Below are 21,537 nucleotides of genomic sequence, written 5' to 3'. Positions count from 1 at the left end.
ATTTCAGAGACAGCAGCTGGAGTAGATCAGGGGGGGATATCACTCAACCATTAGCCTGTTCATCCAGCTCTCATCCCACCCACTTCACTCCCGACGTCACAGCATCAAACTAAACACGGACGGATCCGGCTGTTATCCTCCACTTGCGCTCTGAGTGGCTGGCTGAGCGCACCCTGTACCTACATGAAGCGCTTCCCAGCGACGCACATGAAACCGGACTGATACTGAACACAGCGGTGGACGAAGCCTGTCTCTTTATGTTTTTTCCATGCTTATCCGTGTATTTTATTTCTCTTTGACCCACCTATGTCAGAGGAAAGTGGACATTATTTAATTTTCTTTCCCTCCAAGCTCACAGCCCGTCGTCAGCTTGATTTGAAATAAATCAAGGTAAGGCAAGTTTAATTGGCGTTATTTAAAGTCAGCAGTAGACTACAAACTTTGAAACACCAGGTGCAGCAGGTGTGGCTATATGTACTTATCTGTGAAGTTATTTTTTTTAAACTAATTTTCTTTTTTTGGTTGAGTTCTTAAAGTTTGAATCGGACTAATTGCAACTAAACCTCAAAAGTGCTTATTTGAGGATATTAAGGCACAGAGCTTTCAGGTCAGTAACTCAAGTGTTTTGGTGCGCCGTCCTACTCTCCATTCTGCTCTGTGCCCGGCCCGATTTATCCGCTTTGATGCACCGGTCTCCATGTGGACACAGTAACCTCTTTGTGCCGGAGTGGTGCATCCTGATCGCAATCGCACAATTTCATGCACCAAAGTTCACAGACGAGAAGAATAATAACAGTTTATTTTCCATCAACGCATGTGACGTCTTGAAACTGCCGTGGGCACAAAGTGTACATCCCCATGTTCTATGTATTTTACCTTGATCCATCGGTGTAGATCCTGTTTGCTGTTGGTAGAAGTGAAAAGAAAAATCCCCTTAGTACTGCTGAGGAGAAATCAGAGGCGTAGCAATACATGTTGGCCACTGAGGGCTGGGCTGAGGAGAGTCTGGGGGACGGTTGGCAGTAAAATACAGAAATCACTGAAATGGCTTATAATGAAACATGTCAAACTTGAATGACATGTTTTTGAACGCACAATGCATAAACATTTCCGTTAGGCTTCATACAGGCTTGCTGAGGTGGACCATGGGAAATATTTCAAACTGGGGACATTCATGTTCAGTGTAGCCACACACACTATACTGTAATGACAGTTCTTACAGTGACGGAAACTGAAATACCAAACCTTGATTGCAGAGGGCTTGTGAACATGCGATTTTTCAGAGTTCCACTGATGTCTGTGATTCTTTCAGATCAATAACGTTTCAAGTTTATTTGAAGTTGAATTTGCGCTTAATATTCCAATACTCAAAGAAGGCAACTGAAGGATTATTCACATTATTAGGTGTCTTTGTGGGACAGTTTATGTTATTTTTGAGATAAATGAACAGTCATCACTTAGCTTGACTCAAAAATCATGTTTTGTGTGAGCTGCAAGCCCTATTGGAGCTTATGTAACCTGGTACTATTAGTGAGACTGAAGTGGTGTGATACCATCAGGGAAACGTGACATAATGAGAAGCTTGTTTGTTGTCAGATGGAAATCCTCTGCTGTTCGTCTGTCCTGCTCAGGGTTGTCATATGACTGTTAATGAACATATTGGTTAATGAGTTTAAACTGACATGGTGGATAAGGTTAATATTATATTTTACAAAACATGGTTTCTGTGGATCATTGTTTTTTTTGCATTTCAAGATAGTTTGGTCACCTACAGCCAATATTTTTGTGTTTTTCAGTAATGGTAAATCTTTCATTCATTGAAAACTGTCTGACCAGGATAATATGATCTCCAACATGCTTACATACAAGAAATGGTTATCATCATTAACTGGAAAACTGTGCTGAAGTTCCAAAGCTTTTAACTTTAGCATGAGCAACTCCCATCCAGTTAGAGTTATTAAATATCTCCAGAGGAATGCTCTTCCTGTCAGGGTGGACAAAAGCCTCTGAAACCACCCTTTTACTTCTACTGCACACTAATGATTTCCATTAAAACCTTAGAATGACTGAAGTTAGCTGCACTTCTACAAGTTCATTGTACTTTTTTTTACTGACTAACACAGAGACTGACATTCTGATAGAGCAAGAACTACTGTGCTGCTCTAAATGAACCCTCTCAAATTGTGGTAAAAATACAACTCTGTGGGGGAAAGAGGAATTTCCATCATATCGGCAGCGGGTTGGATAAGGAGCCGTTTCTCATCATTTTCAATCAAGGCTTTTACAATCAATGCACAGATTTTAAGATGAACGTTGGGAAGACTGTGCTTTCTGGTAGGATGTAGTTTGATTAAGCTCATAATTTGTTTGTATATTAATATGGAAACAGGGATTTGTTAGACAAAAAAAAATAAAAATAGAATATGAGATTCCAGAACTAGTTACTCGGTACGTTACTATATTACTTTAACTACCCCCTGGCCTGCCCCTTCCTGAAAAGTGAGAGACAACATGTTTAGGCAGACAACAAAACAAAGTGGCGTTCTGGTCATACAGTAATGCTGCGTTACTTGGAATTAGTAATTCCATATTATTACTATTTTCGAAATGGTAAACCCTTAAACTACTAGTTACTCGGAAAAGGAATAATATCCAGTAATGCCTCCTGTAAAGCTTTTGTGAATTCCCAAAACACCAAATAACACCTTGCAGTTGCTTATATCATACAATTACAGCTCAAGTATCTGTTGGCATATTTGACTTACTTAAACTTTTAAATTTGGGAAGTAAATTGATTTTTGTGTTAAAAGGCAAAGAGAAATAGTTAAAATGAGGTTGAATCCCACAATGTGTAACTCAACACAACCTAAAACATCTGATCATGGGGAATATTGTGGACTATTGTAGGATATGCACAAATCACATTTAGCGTGGCTTCAGACTTCCATTTACTGTCTGAAAAGACTGATGCATGAGCTTTTTCTTCTATTTGGCAAAAATAGCTTGTCTCTGCAGGAAACTGGCACAGTTTCATAATGCATAAAATTGCTTTTAGAGCGTAATTCTACTTAACACATTTTATGTAGAAGAAAGCGACAAAGCTATGTTCAAGTCAGTTTTGACATTGTTCACTACTAAAAAGATGTCATTGTCAGGGTCCTTGTTTGTGAGGATTTCAGTCTAAGGCCCTCTGATCATATTAGATTTTTATATTAGGTGCATTTTGTAGATCTTATCTTGTTGCCAGTTGCCCACACGTGCTGAGTTTCCAGCAAACAAAGGAGAAACGAATCCAGCTTGTTTGGAGTTACAGAGAAAAAAAAGTCTCAGAAAGTGAATCATTTTTAGTAATTAGGTCTACCTTACGTTTCTCAGTGCTCAGTTACACATTATCCTGCTTAAAGACCACATATAAATTTCTATAAATAAATAATTAATTGCAGAGGTGGGTGCACATTAAATAGCTTTCAAGGTGCAAACTTCTCCATTCCTTTAATTAGCCACCCATGCCTTCTATTTGCCCAATCATGTTTTATTCACACTTATATTTTATTCAACTCATTCACATGGAGAAAGCAGCAATAAACCCACTGTGCGTTTTACTGTCTGTGACGTGGAGCCAAACTCTAGAAAACGGCTCGTACCTGGAGACATTGCTGTTGGAATCAGTCATTAGGGAGGAAAACGGTCAGAAAAGGTGACAGAAGTAATGAAGGGAAGATCTTAATAGGGGCAAAGATCAGCAAAGCCCAGAAGGTGTGACAGGTAATGAATACCTTGCCTTCCATGTTGAAGTTGCTATTGTCCATAAGCAATGCCAAATGAGGTATATCCAATCATGATTACACACAATCAGATATAATGAGCTGGATTCATAATCAAAACAGCCACACTTATTTGATACAAATCTATACTCTATAATTTCACTGAGAGATATCACAGCTGCTGTTGACTTTAAGGAAAAATACACTTCAAACCTCAAGGAAAAGCTGTTAGGGACAGAGATGGCGTTTGTATTTCTGGGCCCATTCTCATTTTCACTTGTCACTTGTCACAGTAGTTTTCTTATTTTTCTGAATATGTCATATTCCAGTGGAACAACAATGGAGTCAGACAGCAGATGATGTTTACAAAGACTACAGACAAATTGACTATTTCAATTTCAGTCAGTATAAGTCTGTACTGGAAGTTTTGCAGGATTTTTCTACACATATACCTACACTGAAACCTTCCAGAGAGGAACAGACCTGTGGCACAGACCTTTTTTTTTTTAAAAAAACAAACAAACAAACAAAAATGTTCATATGCAGGAGCAAACAGGTAAAGCCCCTGTGAGGGCAGCTGAAAGTCATTTTGAGAAATTTAGAAAACCACAAAATAAGTAAGGGTAAGTCGGAAAACTGACAGCCTTTCATCATGAAATACAGTAACATCTGAAGTGCACTGAACAGCACAGATGGATGTTAGATCAGAGAGAGCGACCTTTCATCTGCTCACTGGTCTTTTTTGAACATCATCATTATAGTACAAAGGTTGAACCCTTTTTCATATATTTCTTTTCTGAAGTTAGTTCACTGCATTGTCACTTTTTATAAACTTTCTAGCCTCAGTTCTGTTACTTCTCCCGCTCATGTAAGGAAGCCACTGCAGCCAGACAGACTGATCTGCTTGAAAGGCTCTACTGTATGTGCTGTACCAAATAGCTTTCTCTTATTTTTCCTAACACATTAATTAAGAACATGTCAAATTGTCAGGGAGCTTAAAGGGCACTTTGGCATAACCACTTAACTTTTGGCATTATTTTGTGAATGTTCTGAAACATGTACTTTTACAGAAGAAATATGTGACGAGCTGAGGCTTTGTCTGATTTCCATGTAAGCGCTGGTGAACTCAACCAATATGCACTCCACATATAAAGTGGAGGCAATGGGACTATGGCATACTGTAACTAAAAACAACTTTCAGTTCTAAGTTGAAGCTGCACTAAAATATTTTTATATCAGCAATGGGTTAAAATGAAACTGTAGGGTCACTAATATTGACAAACCCACAATCCCCATCAGTGTGGCTGTTATCTGTGAAAATGATCCAATAAACCCACTACCTGCCCAGGATCAAAAAGCAAACTGCAAAGTCAGCAACTACCTAGTGAAAATAGTGGAGAATTTAGCAGCTAAAGAGCCAGACATCTGTACCAGGAGTTGGTGTAGACAAAACCAGAGCTGAAGGAAGGTGAATATTGAATATATATCAGGTGGATACAAACAAGGCTCAGTAACTCAAATGATTAGTCATGTTGCTCTTGTGTGAAAATGGACAACTGTTTGCCAAATCAAACAGCTGTTTACAGCTGATTCATGCAGATTTATTCCTCAATTTACATTTCTCTCCACTTCCATGTCTTTATAACTTTGTCCATGTAATTAATTTAACCCGACTATACATATAACACATACATTTTGTCAATGGTGTCTAGTTTCCATTATTTGGTTAACATTATAATGGGACAGGATAAAGAAGTGTTCAAAAGTTCTCCAAAACTAAAACCTCTTTACACATAATTTGAACATTAAGACTTTCTGTAGAATATACTGCTAGAAGAATTCAACAATGTTGTCTCCATTATAAGTATTTTTAGCATGAATGCAGAAAAATGCATTGTTGCTCTGATGCCAATAGTGTCACTTTCAGTTTTGTTTTTTGGTTGAAACAAAATAGAGAGATAAATTAAAAACTAAACATAACTAAAACTCCCACTTCATATCGTGACTTTAATACTGAAGTTATCTGCTTGTCTTTCATTCTTCAGGTTTAAAATGAACGAAGGACTTGACAACAGCTTGACTCAACTGTATGACAACTGGACATTTGGCAACTCCTCCGTGGAGTTCGTCGCACCCAGGAACAACATCACCTATGTTGGATTTTACCTCCATCAGCCATCCACAGCAGCCATCTTCATCGTGTCCTACCTGCTGATCTTCCTCGTGTGCATGGTGGGAAATGGAGTGGTGTGTTTCATTGTGCTGAGGAGCAAAAACATGTGGACCGTTACCAACTTGTTCATATTAAACCTTGCTGTGAGTGACCTCCTGGTTGGGATTTTCTGCATGCCCACAACTCTTCTTGACAACATAATTACAGGTGAGCAGGACAGTAATTAGATGCTTTCATTGCGTTGTTACTGCTGAACAGGAATGCTAAGCCAAGCTTACTGTGTAGTCGTAGAGGTAGTGCTATCAGTCAGTTAGTCATTTCAGCACTTTGGTCTAACAAATATTGGCTGGACTGCTGTGGAATTTGACACTTATGCTCTACAGAGGTTGAATCCATATGACCTCAGTGACCCCTTGAAATTCCATCTAGAGCCACCAACAGGACAAATTTTCCACATGTCCAATACTTAATCTCATGACAAGATACATTAAACACTGTAACATGATCTCAACAACTTTTTGGTGAATTAGTTGAACATGGTACCTAGAGAGATGAATTCTACTGACTTGAGTGATCCCCTGATTTTTCCTCTAGTGCCACCACAGGATGATATTTGTGGTTTTGGGGGAAATAATTGGATAGATTGCCTTTAAGTTAGTTAACATTTCAACTCCTCCGTGGAGGAGTTTAATGCTGAGATGGTATGCTATCAGGCTACTAAATCATATCCACAAATATCTGTAATCAGCACTGACAACTTCACAGGCTGGCAAGACTTGTTAATCCTTTGATCAATAATCCATAATCATTGATATTACTTAATTCAGTGTGGGACTGCCTGTGTTTTTCAGTTTAGACTTGCATTACTATGGACTAAGGTGTAAGTCAAGGGCATGATCCCTGTTACGACCATGGGGTGACCTGACATTGTGGTTTATCAATGGAGGCGACATTCTTCGCTGCATACGTGAACAAAACCAGGGCTTTTTACACATTGTGCTGTTTGGATTTTACACTTGGCTCTCAATGACACAAATGTCACAGGAACAGGGAAGGGCTGGGAGTAAAAAATGGCCCTGTACTTTGATCCAGACCAGCCCACCAGAATGGTTACCCGTATACTCCACCACAGCCGCCCTCTTAATGCACGCACATACAAACAGGACCAGCCTCTAATAAACCACCTAGCAGCATTATTCATCCTAACAGCCATTAATCACTATGGCAGTACTACTTTAAAAAGGCTGCAGAACACACCCTGAAATTGTCATGACTGAAATACCTCATATCACATGAAGCCTCGAGTTAAATAAAATATAGACTAAAATATCCACAGTCCTCTCTGAGACAGAGAACTGTCTAATTGCTGCTCACGGTCAGCTTGTTAGCTTTACTACAAAAACACAGCAGCAGCACCACTATTTCATATTAAGTGAATGAATGGCAACACAACAAATGTTACTGTGTGGCTTTACTCGCCGTTTACACCAGACTGTTGATGAGTTTCAAAGTATTTTCTAGTAAGAGGTGAAGTGGTAGGAACCTTGTCGATGGGCATCATATCTAGCAAATCACTGAACACTGATCACTGACACATTCTCCCACACAAAATATGAATTTGAGAGGGAAAGGATTGATTGGTTTTATAATATGTATAGGATATTATTTGAAACCAATGACATTAAATAAAATTAGCTAATTAACCTATGTAAATGTCTAAAACATTTATACGTGTAGAATGACAAGAAAAAAACAATCATAATAAAATGCTTAATTTAGCAAAATAAAATTACACAGCAGTAGCTCAAGTGAATTTCCCACAAAATCCCCACAGGACAGTGAAATGGAGACGTTCAGAACTTTATTAATATTAAGCATCAGATTTGAGTTTTTCTGCTAGCCGGTTTGAACACACAGTTACTGTGCTCTTTACTTCAGTTCTTTCTTCCTGATACATTTACAAAACAGTAGCTGACCAACAGCATTTGCATTTCATTGATAGATTCTGATAACCCGTTGTAGTAATACAGTTAGAAGCATCTACCGTTCAGCTTCACTATCTCTGGCGTCGCTGTCCTCTCTGTCTACTCTTTCACCCGTGAACAGGGCTGTGGTATCTTCCCATTGCCGGTCTTAGCGTCTGTGGCCCTGGTACTAACAGCCTACTACTACTACAGAATGAGTCAGTTACTTTTTTACATTTACTTGCATTTCAGTGAAGACCTTTGACTCTTTTGTCCCTGAACTTTTCAGCCCGACCCTCAACTTTTGTAAACTCTACTTTTCTATTTTCTGCTTGTTTTCCAGCTGACAGTTGCATTGTGGTGTGTGTGAGTGAGAGAGAAGGGGCAGGGCTAAGGGTTGCATAGACGTTCATATGGAATTGACCAACAGGTCTGGGGAGAAGAGGGGGTTGGCCAGTGTTGCTCAACCTTCTGACAACTTTTTTATTTTTAGTAAAAAAGTAAAGGCTAAGCAAGGCGGCCCACCAGGAATTGTCCCGGTATTCCAGATGGCCAGACCGCCACTGCACAGGAGCAATTCTTAGATGAGTGATAGTGGCTGAGATTCTTTATATAGATTGTATACAGTAGCTGCAGTGGTCTCAATCTTTTCAATTACACAACAATTCAGAATGATCCAAATTTCCTCTCAACTGACTAACGTCAAGACCACACATTTTTTAGAAGACAATAAACTCGAACAACAATATATTAACACACAAGTCAATTGAATGACAAAATAATTTGCTGTCATTACAGTGACTGCAGAACAACCAAAAAGTATTATTTTTATTTTTTCACCTTCAGAGATAATTTAAGAGTGGGTACTATGATTAGACAAATAATCACACACCAATTATCCACCTATTGCCTCTTTACAAGAGCAGCAAAAACAGCATAATCAAGCATTATTGTCTGAATCAGAAACATGTCAAACCCTGACATGGAGTTTGGGGAAATCCAGCCCCAGAGTGCATTGCATAATTAAATCCTTGCTGCAATTACATAACTCCTGAAATACAATAGACAGCTTGCAGCTACCAAGAGGAAACAAGAAGGAAAGCTTACTGGCTTTCCAGTAGATTGTCACATTTAAAATTATGCCAAGATTTATGAAAATCTCACTGGCAGAGAACATCCATCCTCAGACTGTTGAAAAGACAGTGAACAACATCAAAATAATGTAGAAGATCATGCTTTTAATAGAGGTCACACTTTCCTTTAACTGTCCACACCTCAGAAGGTGTGGACAGTTAATGAACTCACTATATGGTGCAGAAGAGATGAGTTCACCATTTACAGGGCCAGTAGTGGGGCAAAAAACAGGTAGGGCAAGGCCATGTGTCGCTAATTCGCTTAGGACTATGAATATGTTAAGCAGATTTTATCGCAATGAGCCTATTAGATTATAAGATATTTGAAGTTGACAGAGATATAAGAATCACTGACTATTTGACAAGTAAATGCTACATCCACTGTGGACTATGAGAGTCCAAATAATGTTAATGTAATCTGCCTACGAAAGTCCACTGACTCCGACTGTGGCACATTACGACTGCGCCACCATTTTGTTCCGTTGAAGCATTTCAGAGTACTTTCAGAAGCTGTCTGTTTTAACAATGTTTGTTGTTGATATACGATCTGGAGTCTGCACAGGGTATTTTGTTTTGAAAAGTGACCAGATCCTCTATGCCATTCTGTGTCTGACTTCCTATCTGATCTTTTCAAATGTATTAATTTTATATATCCTATTTATTTACAACAGCTTTTCATCCCACATAAATCTAATTCTATTTACTCTCTTAGAAGCAACAACCATCTCTTTTTTCATGTTCCAAAAACTTCACTTGAAATAGGGAAAAAAGCATTTAGTGTTAAGGCTCCTAGAGACTGGAACAATGTGGCAACTTCCCTGACATCTCTGCAGTATGTAGGTTAATTTAAAAATGCTCTTATATTCACCTTACAACAGACTGCTTCTGTTAATTATCACTAATTATTGTTAGTTAGGGTTATACCGTAACTATTAGTGTTAGTGTCTAGATTTTGTGGCATGTGCATGGTACGTGAGTGAGTGTGTTTTCTTTTTGTATTCTTAAAATGTTTACTACTGTAAGTGTGTTTGTTGTTTGCTGGATATTGTGTCGTCTTATATTATTTTATGTTTTTGGTCAGGACCCCAAGGGGTTTTTATCCTGGAAATAAATTTGATCTGCTCTGTGTAGCTTTACGTGGCATCCGTCGAGAATAGACTGGCTGCCTATTCTCTGCAGAGCAGAGAGCCGCCTCAGGGGTGCTTCTGGTATGCACTGCGTCTGGAGGACTCGCAAGCATTGACTAGATTGGCCGCAATCTGCCTTGGCAGCAGCGGCGCAGCAGTAAAGCCTCGAATATACTTCAAAACGGACACATACCCTGACAGCTGCGGACACCACAGACGCGGATTACTTCTGTTTATACTACTTTCTGGAGTCAGCTTGGCGGACTTGTTCCACACATGTGCAGTAGATCAGCTGGTGCCCTGGGAGCGTAATGCGCTCACAAATAACGGGAGATGTCCGCACAGAGCCTACACATACACCCACTGATGACGATTTTTGTGAAAGTGTAAAACCAAAGTTCCAGGGGAAATGACGTGTTTGGTGATGCTAAAAGAAAAGTGAGGATTCACTAAAATTAGTGTAGCAGTCTCTTAAAAACCTGATTAGTACTGTGGCCAGACTTCAACATAAATTGCACTAAACTAGGACTGCATCCAGGGCAGGAAGTTCACAGGGGCCATGGCCGCCATAAACAGTTATGTGCAGCCAACTGAGCAGAGGTAAAAAAGTTTGATAAATTAGCAAATGCATAAGACAAGAAAGGGGTGGCGCGGTGGTGCAGTGGTTAGCACTGTCGCCTAACAGCAAGAAGGTCGTGGGTTGGCTCCAGCCCCTCGCGACCCTGTACGCAGGATAAGCGGTTGACGATGGATGGATATGACAAGAAAGTCTTATAGCCAGGACCCCCTGGCCACTCTGTCCCATTATACAAATTATGACACAATTATTATTATACATTATGTATATCCATACATTATGTATACATTACACATTATTATTATACAAAAACAAGAGTGAGAGAGATGTGTCTATAAGATAAGTTTGGAGTTGGCTGGCTATTTAGCTGTATCAGGTGCCTTTTGCTGAAACAAGTCCAACTTTTTCATTCAGTTCATGCATGAGACAATGTGTAGCGAGAGAGCTCATGTGGACAAGCGAGAGAGAGGGAGCCCGCGAGTATCAACAAAAGTGTCAACATGATATTAAAAGGTTCTTTGATCATGAGGCCTAATGTTACTCTACAGGTCTTTGGTTTACCAGTGAAGCGTATGAACTACACTGCAGACTGGAGTGTCTGTTAAAAGTGACAGACAGACAGAAAGACAGACAGATCCGGGTTATATAAGAAGTATGAATCCTAACTTCAATGCATTATTAGAAACACTGATGAACTCATTGTGGTTCACATCTCTCTCTCTCGTCCAGGCGCTGTCTCGCCCTCTTCATCTCCTTCAGTTCTCCTGAATTATTTCCTGTTGTTGACTGTGTAGCTGCTGTGCAGAGCTCATCACAAGTGTACCAGCTTCTGTAACAGGAAGCTTTGGGATGACAGCCTCATGCTGTGCGGTGTTTTTCAGCAGCAGGGAGTGGGACACTCAGACAGCCAATGACATTTGACCAGGCAATGAATCACTCTCAAAGGACAGGAATGCTGAGTCTACAGCTGAATACTGGACACCTGTCATAAGGACATGTGTTGGTTCTAAGTAAAATTTTCTAGACTTCAGTGTTTTCAAAAAAAGTGATATCAGAGAAGATTTTATCTCCTCTGGACATGTTTATCACATGACTTGTTTATGGTTTTTGTTGTAGATATAAAAACCCAAGATGAAAGATCAGTTACACAGAGCATAAGGTGCGGCTTTCTGCCAGCAATGAGCTTCTTGTTTCGCGACTGAATGCTCTGTCATGACTGCAAAGTCAAACAGTTAGTGATCTGCCATTGTTTCACAAAGAAAGCTTTCAGCTAATGCACCATTAGGTTGTTTACAGCGCATAAAGCTGTAATTGACCATAATGGGGTTTTGTTGTCTGCATCAATGCTTACTGGCCCCTTGCAATTTCTGAACCACATAAAAGAAGCATCACAAGGAGGAGATGAAAGTCACAGTGTCACCCAAATGTGGTGACAAATGTATGACACTGCATAATCGCTGCAGCTTAATAAATAACAAACAAGTTAATTGGTATTAGTATTAAAGGATACTAGTGTAACCTATTAGTATTTTAAATCTGCAAACTCTCCTATCTTACAGCAATCATGAATCAATACATGAATCTCATGTCTGTAATATTAAAAGTGTTTTTGATAAGAAAGATCCTGGACTGTAGATAGATAGATAGATAGATAGATAGATAGATCCTTTATTAATCCTTTGCAGGAAATTACAGTGTCACGGCAGCTTCAAGACAGACCCAATACCAAACATTCACTCAAAACATATCCATAAGTTAAATTAAAATACCACAATCTAAAAAAAGGAGTTATTTTTGTGCATTATAGAGTCGTATAACAGCTGGTATGAATGACTTCCTATACCGCTCCGTCTTGCACATTGGTGTCATCAGTCTTTGACTGAAGGTGCTACTGTTTATCACCTTCAGGTGGTGGATTGAGTGTGCAGGGTTGATCAATATTGATCTTAGTTTATTCAATGTTCTGGCCTCTGCCACTTGCTGAACCGTCTCTAGTTCAGCCCCAACCACCGAGCCATGGGTTTGATACCAGACATGCAGATGATAGGCAGCTCAATATCTGTCAGAAGCTTAGGCCGTTATTATACATTATATTTAATGTTTTCTGCCAACACTGAAGAAGACATTTTTGAAAAAAAGTAAGAGTCAAATGTTTGATATGTGAGATATTTGCATTCCAACAAAATACAGGCAAAAGGAAAAAGTGCTCTATTTTCCTTAAGAAAGAAAAAAAGTAGTGAAGCTTAAAACAACAGTAAAAGTAAAGAGAGCGAGCTGACATTTCTGTTAATTATTACTTACATCATCCAATTATCTAGTACATATATCGTCAGAAGATCAGAATTGTTTGTTGCACTCCCACCTCTACAAGGCGTCGTATAACAAGCAGACTGAGCTTGACGCCTGCTGTGTTGGTCAATTTATACAATTTATAAACAGGAACTCTGTAAAATGATGCGGAAGAAATGCCAACACACACTTTAAAATTACACAAATCATCAATTACACAAGTCATCTGTGATCACATTGAACATGGCTTTCAAAGCATTGACCAGGGTTGTTCAAAAAGTTTTAAACTTTGCTGTAGCGCATCAACATTTTTTTTTTATCCAGGCTGTGATTAATTGGTTCACGAAAAGTAAGGAGCACCCGAAAAAGGCACCCGATATAGCTAAATAACCAGTCAAACCCACACATTGCTTTTCCCACCCCTAATGTCTTCTCTCTTACTGCTCCAGCTGCAAAACCTTGACTAACATTTGAACTGCTATTGAGGATCTTAAGGAGGAGGATGTGGGCTGGAGCAATCAACGTGGGCTTTCTCGCTCTGTGGCCCACTTGAGCAGCCCAAGAGTGAGAGAGCCAACATTGAGAGCGCTCCCAATAGCAAGTCCGACTATAGTTTGTTTTCTTAATGCTATCACAATGTTCCTACCTCAGTTAGTTGACCTTCTCTTCTCAGAAGTTCACTCATTCACCACTTTGTGTCATTGACACATCAGGATGATGGGTCTCATCTCCGGTCTCAGGTCTCCTGGTCTCCAGATGGCTACTTCCATGTTCCATATTGTCTTATGGCAGCAAAGTCAGTATAGTACCAAAAAATCTTTTCTAGGCAAATATCTTTCTTTTTGCTGTGTTGCTTCATGGCAGTTGGCAAACTAAAGTCCTGTATTGTTACTACATGGTATGAAATGAAGATTTCTTGACCAAAAAAAATGCAAAGAACTTCTTTCCTCCCTAACATCTCCCATCCTGCTTCGTATCTGTTGCCCACTAAACCCTTCCTTTTAAAATAGGGTACTCAAGCAATTTAGTATTTCACTTTAATAAAGTTGTGGGACTCACAAGAGAAAACGAATGGTCAAAATCGAAGCAGCAGAGGTGAGATTTTCTGATTTATGGTCGCCATTATGGGTCAAGCTCCAAAAGTCCTACCCATAATGCAAATTTCTATTGTCTTTCATGAATCCTGCCTGCTGCCTTCTAAATCCCCACTTCTTTCACACCCCACACCTTCAGCTCAATATACCTGATGATATTATGAGTGTTATTTCTTCAAACTTTAGGTCACGCCCTTCAGAGCCACAGAAGACACTATTTAACTTTTTTCACAAGCTGTGTAGTACTGCTCGTGGCAATAACACTGAGGTTGATGTCTAAAATTGCTGGAATGCCCCATTAAAATCTATTTTTGTCTCTCTTGCTTTCACAACCAATATCTTAAATCTCTAATAAAGTTTCTACCTCCGTAATACCATTAATAAGCACAGCTATGAACTGGAGAAAGCTTTATATCTCGAGTCAACTGTTATAATAAAATTGCAATTAAACAACAAGTACATGTTACAGAAGTCAAGGGGTTACACTCATAACAGTCTGCAGTCTGTAATTATTTTGTATCAGCCACAATAAGACACTTACACTGTCAGCACCTCTGCTACCATACACCAGCAGCCCTGATTAATTATCATGAGAGGAGAGGAATTGTTCCCTCTCAAGACACTTGGACATTTTATTATAGGAAACCTCTTTAGCTCCCCCTGTAATCTGATATGTTTGTAATTCTGATGTGTTTGAGGGTGTGTGGATGTTTAAGGCAGTCTGAATTCATACATGAACTGATGTTCTGTCTTAACTTGTTGTCTTAGCAGTAAATCAGCTGAATGCATCTTTCCTGTTAACAGGATGGCCTTTTGGAAGCCTAGTGTGCAAAATGAGCGGCATGGTTCAAGGGATCTCTGTGTCAGCATCGGTCTTCACTCTGGTTGCAATTGCCGTTGACAGGTACAGTGACTGTATTTTACTATTACTGCTACACATAATATAATTGCACATTTACTTTTACCAGCAACTTTTACACTTGAATGCCACCTCAAAAAAGACAGATAACAGATAAACCAGAAACCATTTAGAGAGCACAAACCTCCAAGGAGTGTGTAGCCTCTGTGGAGGCTCTGTCCTGTTAATTTATGTGATAAAATATCCTAAAAAAAGATATAGTTGAAAGTGGCCGAAAAATATAATAACAACATTTCAAAGATGACAGCGCATAGCTTACCGGTAACTTGCAGCTGCACTTTGAGACTGAGATAACAGAGGAACAAGAGAATTGTAAAATTATCCTGCTTCCGGGAAGTCACAGTGTCAACTGGTTTGTAGGCTATGCTACATGCGGATGTGGAGAATCGTGACATCCCTAGTGACAAGCTAAGGTTACTGTAAGGCAGCTACATTTTAAAGTCAGCAAAAAGCCTTACCTTTATCCACAATATAAGCATCTATGGTGTTAGATCTACTGTTTGGTGTATCTGTAACACGGTTTTCTTCTCTTTGCTTTAGCAAAAATTCAGACGGCTGCCACTAAATGCGCGGAATAACCGATATTTTTGCTAACGGGGAGGAGGAGGCGTGTGTTAGCGAAACAGAGGTACAGAGTCACCGTGACAGGCCTGAGTGAGCAGGAGGAGAGTGGAGGTGAACCTGTATGGAGGGAGCAGGGAGGTTATGTTCATTTACACTGGGGATGCTGGGGACATTACCCACCACTTTTTGAAAGCAATTGTTGAAATTGTTCAGAAAAATAGCTTGCACCAATAAATGCTAATCAACAAATAAAAATGCTATAAAAAAGGTTTATTTGCACAATAGGCCCAAGCCTGCAATGCAATGTAAATATAGAAGAAACATCTGCATTGTCCAAAAAAAGTAACTTAAGCGAAAAAAAATAAACAAGCTACTAATTACTGCATTATATTCTATTATATTTTTATATTCTGAATTGTCACCTGAATTTAGTGCTTCCATCTATATAAATAAAGATATTTCCACCATAAATTGGTGCAAAAAATGTCTCCAGAATGCAGGAAATTAAGTGGTTAATTCTCAAAATCTTCTGGGAGGACCCCCAGATCCCCATGTCTAATATTTCATCAATCTAATATTTCATCAATAAATATTTTTTTCTAAATAGTAGGCCTATTAAAATATAGTCTTGTCTTGTTCTCATGTACCCACTCTCGTGCAATGTCACGTCTCATGGACTAAGTGAAGTGTTTCGTCTGACCAGTGTCTGACCAATATTGGTGTGCCGCCTGGGCAAAAAATGCCAGGGCCAATTTTTCTCTCCCAGTCCAGCCATGCCCCAAAGGGAGTTACCATGACAGCTGACATTGAGCCTGGAAAGGTCGTCACCAGGGGGTTGACATATAGGGACAGATAACCATCTTCCACTGAACCTCGAGTGTAAAATGTTTTTGTACAGGTATGTGTTCCCAAGGTCATAAGTGAACCTCCCTGCTCAACTCTATTTTGTAATTCAAGTAACTGAAATCGTTCATGATTAAACACCAAAAATGTCCTATGTCATAATGTTAATAACTCTTAAAAAAAAAAAATCTGAAACAACATCAAGTTATGTGTTCTTTGACCCTTTACCTTATTTCCCAAAACTTATCAAGAAAGACACATTTCTTTCTTTTAAATTGCTCAGCTTTTTTATCTTTATCTGGTCCTCTTTTAAACTATCATGCTGACATGCATGCATGACAACAGTTGCACATCAATCCTCTTCAATAACTTTATCAACCTTCAGGGGATGCTGCAGAATCTCACAATGGGTTTGTTGTTGACACTAGAGCCCAGTAATGCACACATGCAGTGGAGTGGCCCCCCCAAGCTGTGAAAATGTCAGAGCTGATATTTTATCATAGCCAAGTCGTCAGACACCTGACGTGGAGTGACGTCACCATGTCACAATTTAAATCACTGGAGGCTCTCTGCGCCTCTGGAAAGAACAGACAGCACAGTTTGACGTCCGAAAGTCAAAGTCACCTTACACATCTATCAACAACATGATGAGAATTAGAATTGAATGAGTGAGGAATTAAATGGCTCTCTTGTCTGCCCTTTTAGCCAGTGTATTCATGCACAGATAACCCAGATAACTTTGTTCCCTGGCTCCTCCAGTCTGCATATCCCTGGGCAAGATACTAAACCCCAAATTTTTGAATGTTAGTTTTTGTTTCTAATGAGCAGTTGGCACCTTGCATGGTAGCCTCTGCCATCAGTGTAATGGGTAAATGATTGCCAGCCAGTGAATGTGTGTGAACGGGGTGAATGTCCGAATCAGAATCAGAAGGAGCTTTATTGCCAAGTAGTGTTTTACACATACGAGGAATTTGCTTTGGTGATAAGGTAATACCGCAGCCTCTTGTCAGAGGGGAGAATCTGAAACAGTTTGTGTCCGGGGTGGGAGGGGTCAGCTACAATCTTTCCTGCTCGCCTCAGAGTCCTGGAGACGTACAGGTCCTGAAGTGATGGAAGCTTGCAGCCAATCACCTCCTCTGCAGAGCGAATGATACGCTGCAATGGCAACTGGGGAGTTACGCAGGATGATGGGGGAGGGTGGGGCTGGGCTCTTTCTGAAGTCCACAACCATCTCCACTGTCTTCACAGCGTTGAGCTCCAAACTGTTCTGGCTGCATCTGTTCACCAGATGGTCAATCTCCCACCTGTAGGCGGACTCATCCCCATTAAGCTAAAAAAAATAAACAAGCTACTAATTACCAGAGCCCAATGAGGGTGGTGTCATCCACAAACTTCAGGAGCTTGACAGACGGGGTGATTGGAGGTGCAGCTGATGGTATACAGGGAGAAGAGAAGTGAGTAAAGAATGCAGCCTTTAGGGGAACTAGTGCTGATGGTCCTGGAGTCAGAGACATGTTTTCCCATCTTCACGTGCTGCTTCCTGTCCGTCAGGAAGTGATGCTGTGTAAAGCGCTTTGAGTTGAGTTGACTTTTTGAATGCTTGAGCCCTCCATGAACGTCCTTGCCTCCAGTGGTACAATGTAACTAAGTACATTTATCGAGTACAGCTTTGAGGTACTTACGCTTTACTTGAGTAATTCTATTTTCTGCTAAGTAATAGCAGTAGCACTATTTAACTACATTTCATAGGGAAAGATTGTACTTTACACTCCACTATATTTATTGGACTACTTACTAGTTACTATACAGATGAGGTTTTTATTATTCCAAATAAAACTGACAAAAATATACAAAATAGTTCAAAATCATCTTAACTAAGACCAGCTTCAACATTAAAAGGTATATATATATATATATATATATATACATATAAAACTTTGACTAGGCCCTGAAAGTAATGACTAATTCAGGGATGCATGACTATCACTATCATGCAGGAAGCTCCAACAGCAAACCATGGAGGAGCCATATGCATGAATCTTTGTACAGAATGAACAAAAAATAGATGCATACACATTTTTCTCTGTTTCTGGATGAGGGCTGTTTCTGCAGATATGGTGAGGCATTTGTTTGTAAATCACTATATCACCATGAAATTACAGTGGAATTATGTGAATGTGACCATGCAAGCGTCAGCTCCATATTTACATACACATACAGGTGCATCTCAGAAAATTTGTATATCGTGAAAAAGTTCATTTATTCCGCAATTTTATTTAAAAAGTTAAACATTCACATATTCTAGATTCATTTCACATCAAGTGAAATACTTCAGGCCTTGATCATTACGGTTAACAGGTCATGAAAAAATCCATATCATGTACAATAGAGAAATGTCGACCTTCTGAAAAGTTGAAAACTTCTTTAAAGGGTTAATTTATGCACTCAGCACTTGGTCGGGACTCCTTTTGCACAAATTACTGCATCAAAGCGGCATGGCAATGCTGAAGTGTTAAGCTGAAGCCCAGGTTGCTTTGACAGTGGCCTTCAGCTCATCTGTATTGTTGGTCTTAGCTGGCTGGCCAACCAAGCACAGTAACACCATTGTCAGCAAACCAGTTACTAGTGGTTTTGGCACGGTGGGCAGGTGCCAAGTCCTACTGGAAAAGAAAATCAGCATCTCCAAAAGACATGAAGCATGAACAAAAGCATAAAGTGCTCTATCTCTTGGTAGATGCTGCATTGACTCTGGACTTTATGAAACACAGTGGACCAACACCAGCAGATGACATGGCTCCCCAAATCATCTCTGACTCTTTTCAGGCCGACATTTAAATCTTTATTCTAATATTTTTAATATATGGATTTTTGAAGGCCTGAGAAAAGAACCCTGAGGATGGGCAGTAACAGTTTTGGAGGCTTCAGCCGTGGCATGTAAAACAACAACAAAAACACTGAGCAAAAAAGGAAGATTGGCCAGAGACACACTGATCGAGTTAGTCATGTATGTTTTCAGCATTGCACGGGGATAGAAATAACGAAAGATGTGTTCTGACTTATAAAGGAAGGCCAACAAGCATATCAGCCACACCCACAGCAAAGTCACAGCTACTAGAAGAGATGTCACCTGACACTCTCTCACCTGATTGTGGCTGCCATCCTCAGACACTGTCCTCAGTCTGTTGGAGACTGCAGGGAGGGTCAGTATAACTAACGCTTCAGTGTAACTGAAGTCTACCACACAGAGGGAGAGCAGCAGTCGCACAGTATTTGTAATTCTCACAACAAATCAAAATTTTGTTCGTGTATTTGCTTCTTTTTATTTCATAAATGCTACCTCGCACATGTATTTTCTGCATGTATACCCTTTTACGTATATTCCGTATATTACATATATATTAAACGCTTTGCGTCGGGCCGAACAACGCCCTTTAACTGTGATATAATAAGCGTATACCATGCCTGTTGTGAACTATTGCTTAAATGAATCATAGTAACTACAGTATGTAATGTTCTGCAATTTAAAGCAAATGTTCTTTACTGTCACTCAATTCCTTTTTGGCAAGATATTTTTAAAAATAGATTAATTGTCTACAGGCATCTTCTTAATCCAGTCTCTTTCTAATCCTTTTGCAGATTCAGATGCATTGTCTACCCATTCAAGCAAAAGCTGACCATATCCACAGCTTCCTTGATCATAGTCATTATCTGGGTTCTGGCCATATCCATCATGTGTCCCTCTGGGGTGATGCTACAAGTGACCAAGGAGCAAACCATTCGGGTGTTACTGGGCTACGACAACAAAACAGGCCCATTTTATTGGTGCAGAGAGAACTGGCCAAACCAGGAGATGAGGAAGATTTACACCACTGTCCTGTTTGCAAATATCTATCTTGCTCCCCTTTCCCTCATCGTAATCATGTACGCCAGGATCGGCATTACGCTTTTCAAAACAACAGTTCCAACAGGAGCAAAGCCGGGCCATGACAACCGCCACACTGTGTCAAAGAAAAAGCAAAGGGTGATTAAAATGCTTCTAATAGTTGCTTTGCTTTTCATCCTTTCCTGGCTGCCTCTGTGGACCCTCATGATGCTGAGCGACTATGCCAGTCTGACTGAGCAGCAGTACAGAATCATCAACATTTACATTTACCCCTTTGCCCACTGGTTAGCCTTCTTCAACAGCAGTGTCAACCCCATCATCTACGGTTTTTTCAATGAAAATTTCCGTAGAGGGTTTCAAGCTGTGTTCAAGTTCAGCCTGTGCACGGCGGATGGACAGCGGAGGAAACCCTACTCACACAGGCTGCAGGGAAACTCTGTGCTCCCAGCTAATAATGCACAAACCACCCTTGAGCCTATTTCTCTCAATAGCCTAGATAAGAACACCTCCAAGCAACTCAACCACATCGCTGAACAAGACTTGGTCATGGAGGACCTGGAGAAGGCATCTTGCAGCAGTGGGGGTGTGACAGCAGTGTCTATTTAAGGAGCCACAAACAGACATTCTTGTAGGTGATAGGCAAAGGTGTTCATATTTCAAGAAAATTGCCCTCATCATTCAAATCCATGTCATCCACTGAGCCTAAGTAAACTCCAAGGCCCACCTCAGCAGGCTTTAGAAGATGACAATTTGTCTGAGGCAATTTCAATGCTGTCAAATATAAAGCAGTGATTTATCTTTTTGACTGTCATACACCACTTCATAACAATTAATGTAGCAAGCTACGTCACAGTGCTACTGAAACAAATCCATTTAAATTACCAGTTTGGTTGTTCATCTTTACTTATCACCTTCAATGCACATAATGTATGTTGCACATATTGTGCCATGCTAAAAATGGAACGGGCTGTGCTGTTGGAACTGTAGTTTTCAACAGGGAAAACAATCTTGTTGGCCAGTGAATAATTAATCAATTAGGATCGGTGGATACTGTATTGATAACAGGCTACTGTCCTGCTCTATGAGATACTTTTTAAAACATATATGTATGTACTGTGATGTTTGCAGAGCAGATTTCAAATTAAAATCACTTACAAATATATATCAGATGTAACAAACTTCTATGTTGTGTCTTGTCAGTATTGTT

The 21,537-nt window shown here is 39.8% G+C and overlaps 1 protein-coding gene across 1 annotated transcript; it reads left to right on the top strand.

Moving 5' to 3' along the window:
- Positions 1-70: 70 nt before the first annotated feature.
- On the top strand, positions 71-20,936 carry npffr2a (neuropeptide FF receptor 2a). The gene is made up of 4 exons (XM_038704172.1): positions 71-390; positions 5,810-6,144; positions 14,926-15,025; positions 20,084-20,936. Exons 2-4 carry the CDS (start codon positions 5,817-5,819, stop codon positions 20,934-20,936), a joined length of 1,281 nt encoding a protein of 426 aa, XP_038560100.1. The 5' UTR covers positions 71-390; positions 5,810-5,816.
- The last annotated feature ends 601 nt before the right edge of the window (positions 20,937-21,537 follow it).

This window comes from Micropterus salmoides, unplaced genomic scaffold (assembly GCF_014851395.1).
Source record: "Micropterus salmoides isolate LMB-PRFRI ecotype aquatic unplaced genomic scaffold, ASM1485139v1 Ms_hic_scaffold_7, whole genome shotgun sequence".
Taxonomy (NCBI): Eukaryota; Metazoa; Chordata; class Actinopteri; order Centrarchiformes; family Centrarchidae; genus Micropterus; species Micropterus salmoides.
This window is presented reverse-complemented; position numbering and strand designations above follow the sequence as displayed.

Bases quoted from the DNA above. Each gene is read 5' to 3' on its own strand.
- npffr2a (XM_038704172.1), top strand. From the start codon at position 5,817: ATGAACGAAGGACTTGACAACAGCTTGACTCAACTGTATGACAACTGG. The intron at 6,145-14,925 runs GTGAGCAGGACA...TCCTGTTAACAG, and splicing joins TCTTGACAACATAATTACAG to GATGGCCTTTTGGAAGCCTA. The intron at 15,026-20,083 runs GTACAGTGACTG...ATCCTTTTGCAG, and splicing joins GTTGCAATTGCCGTTGACAG to ATTCAGATGCATTGTCTACC.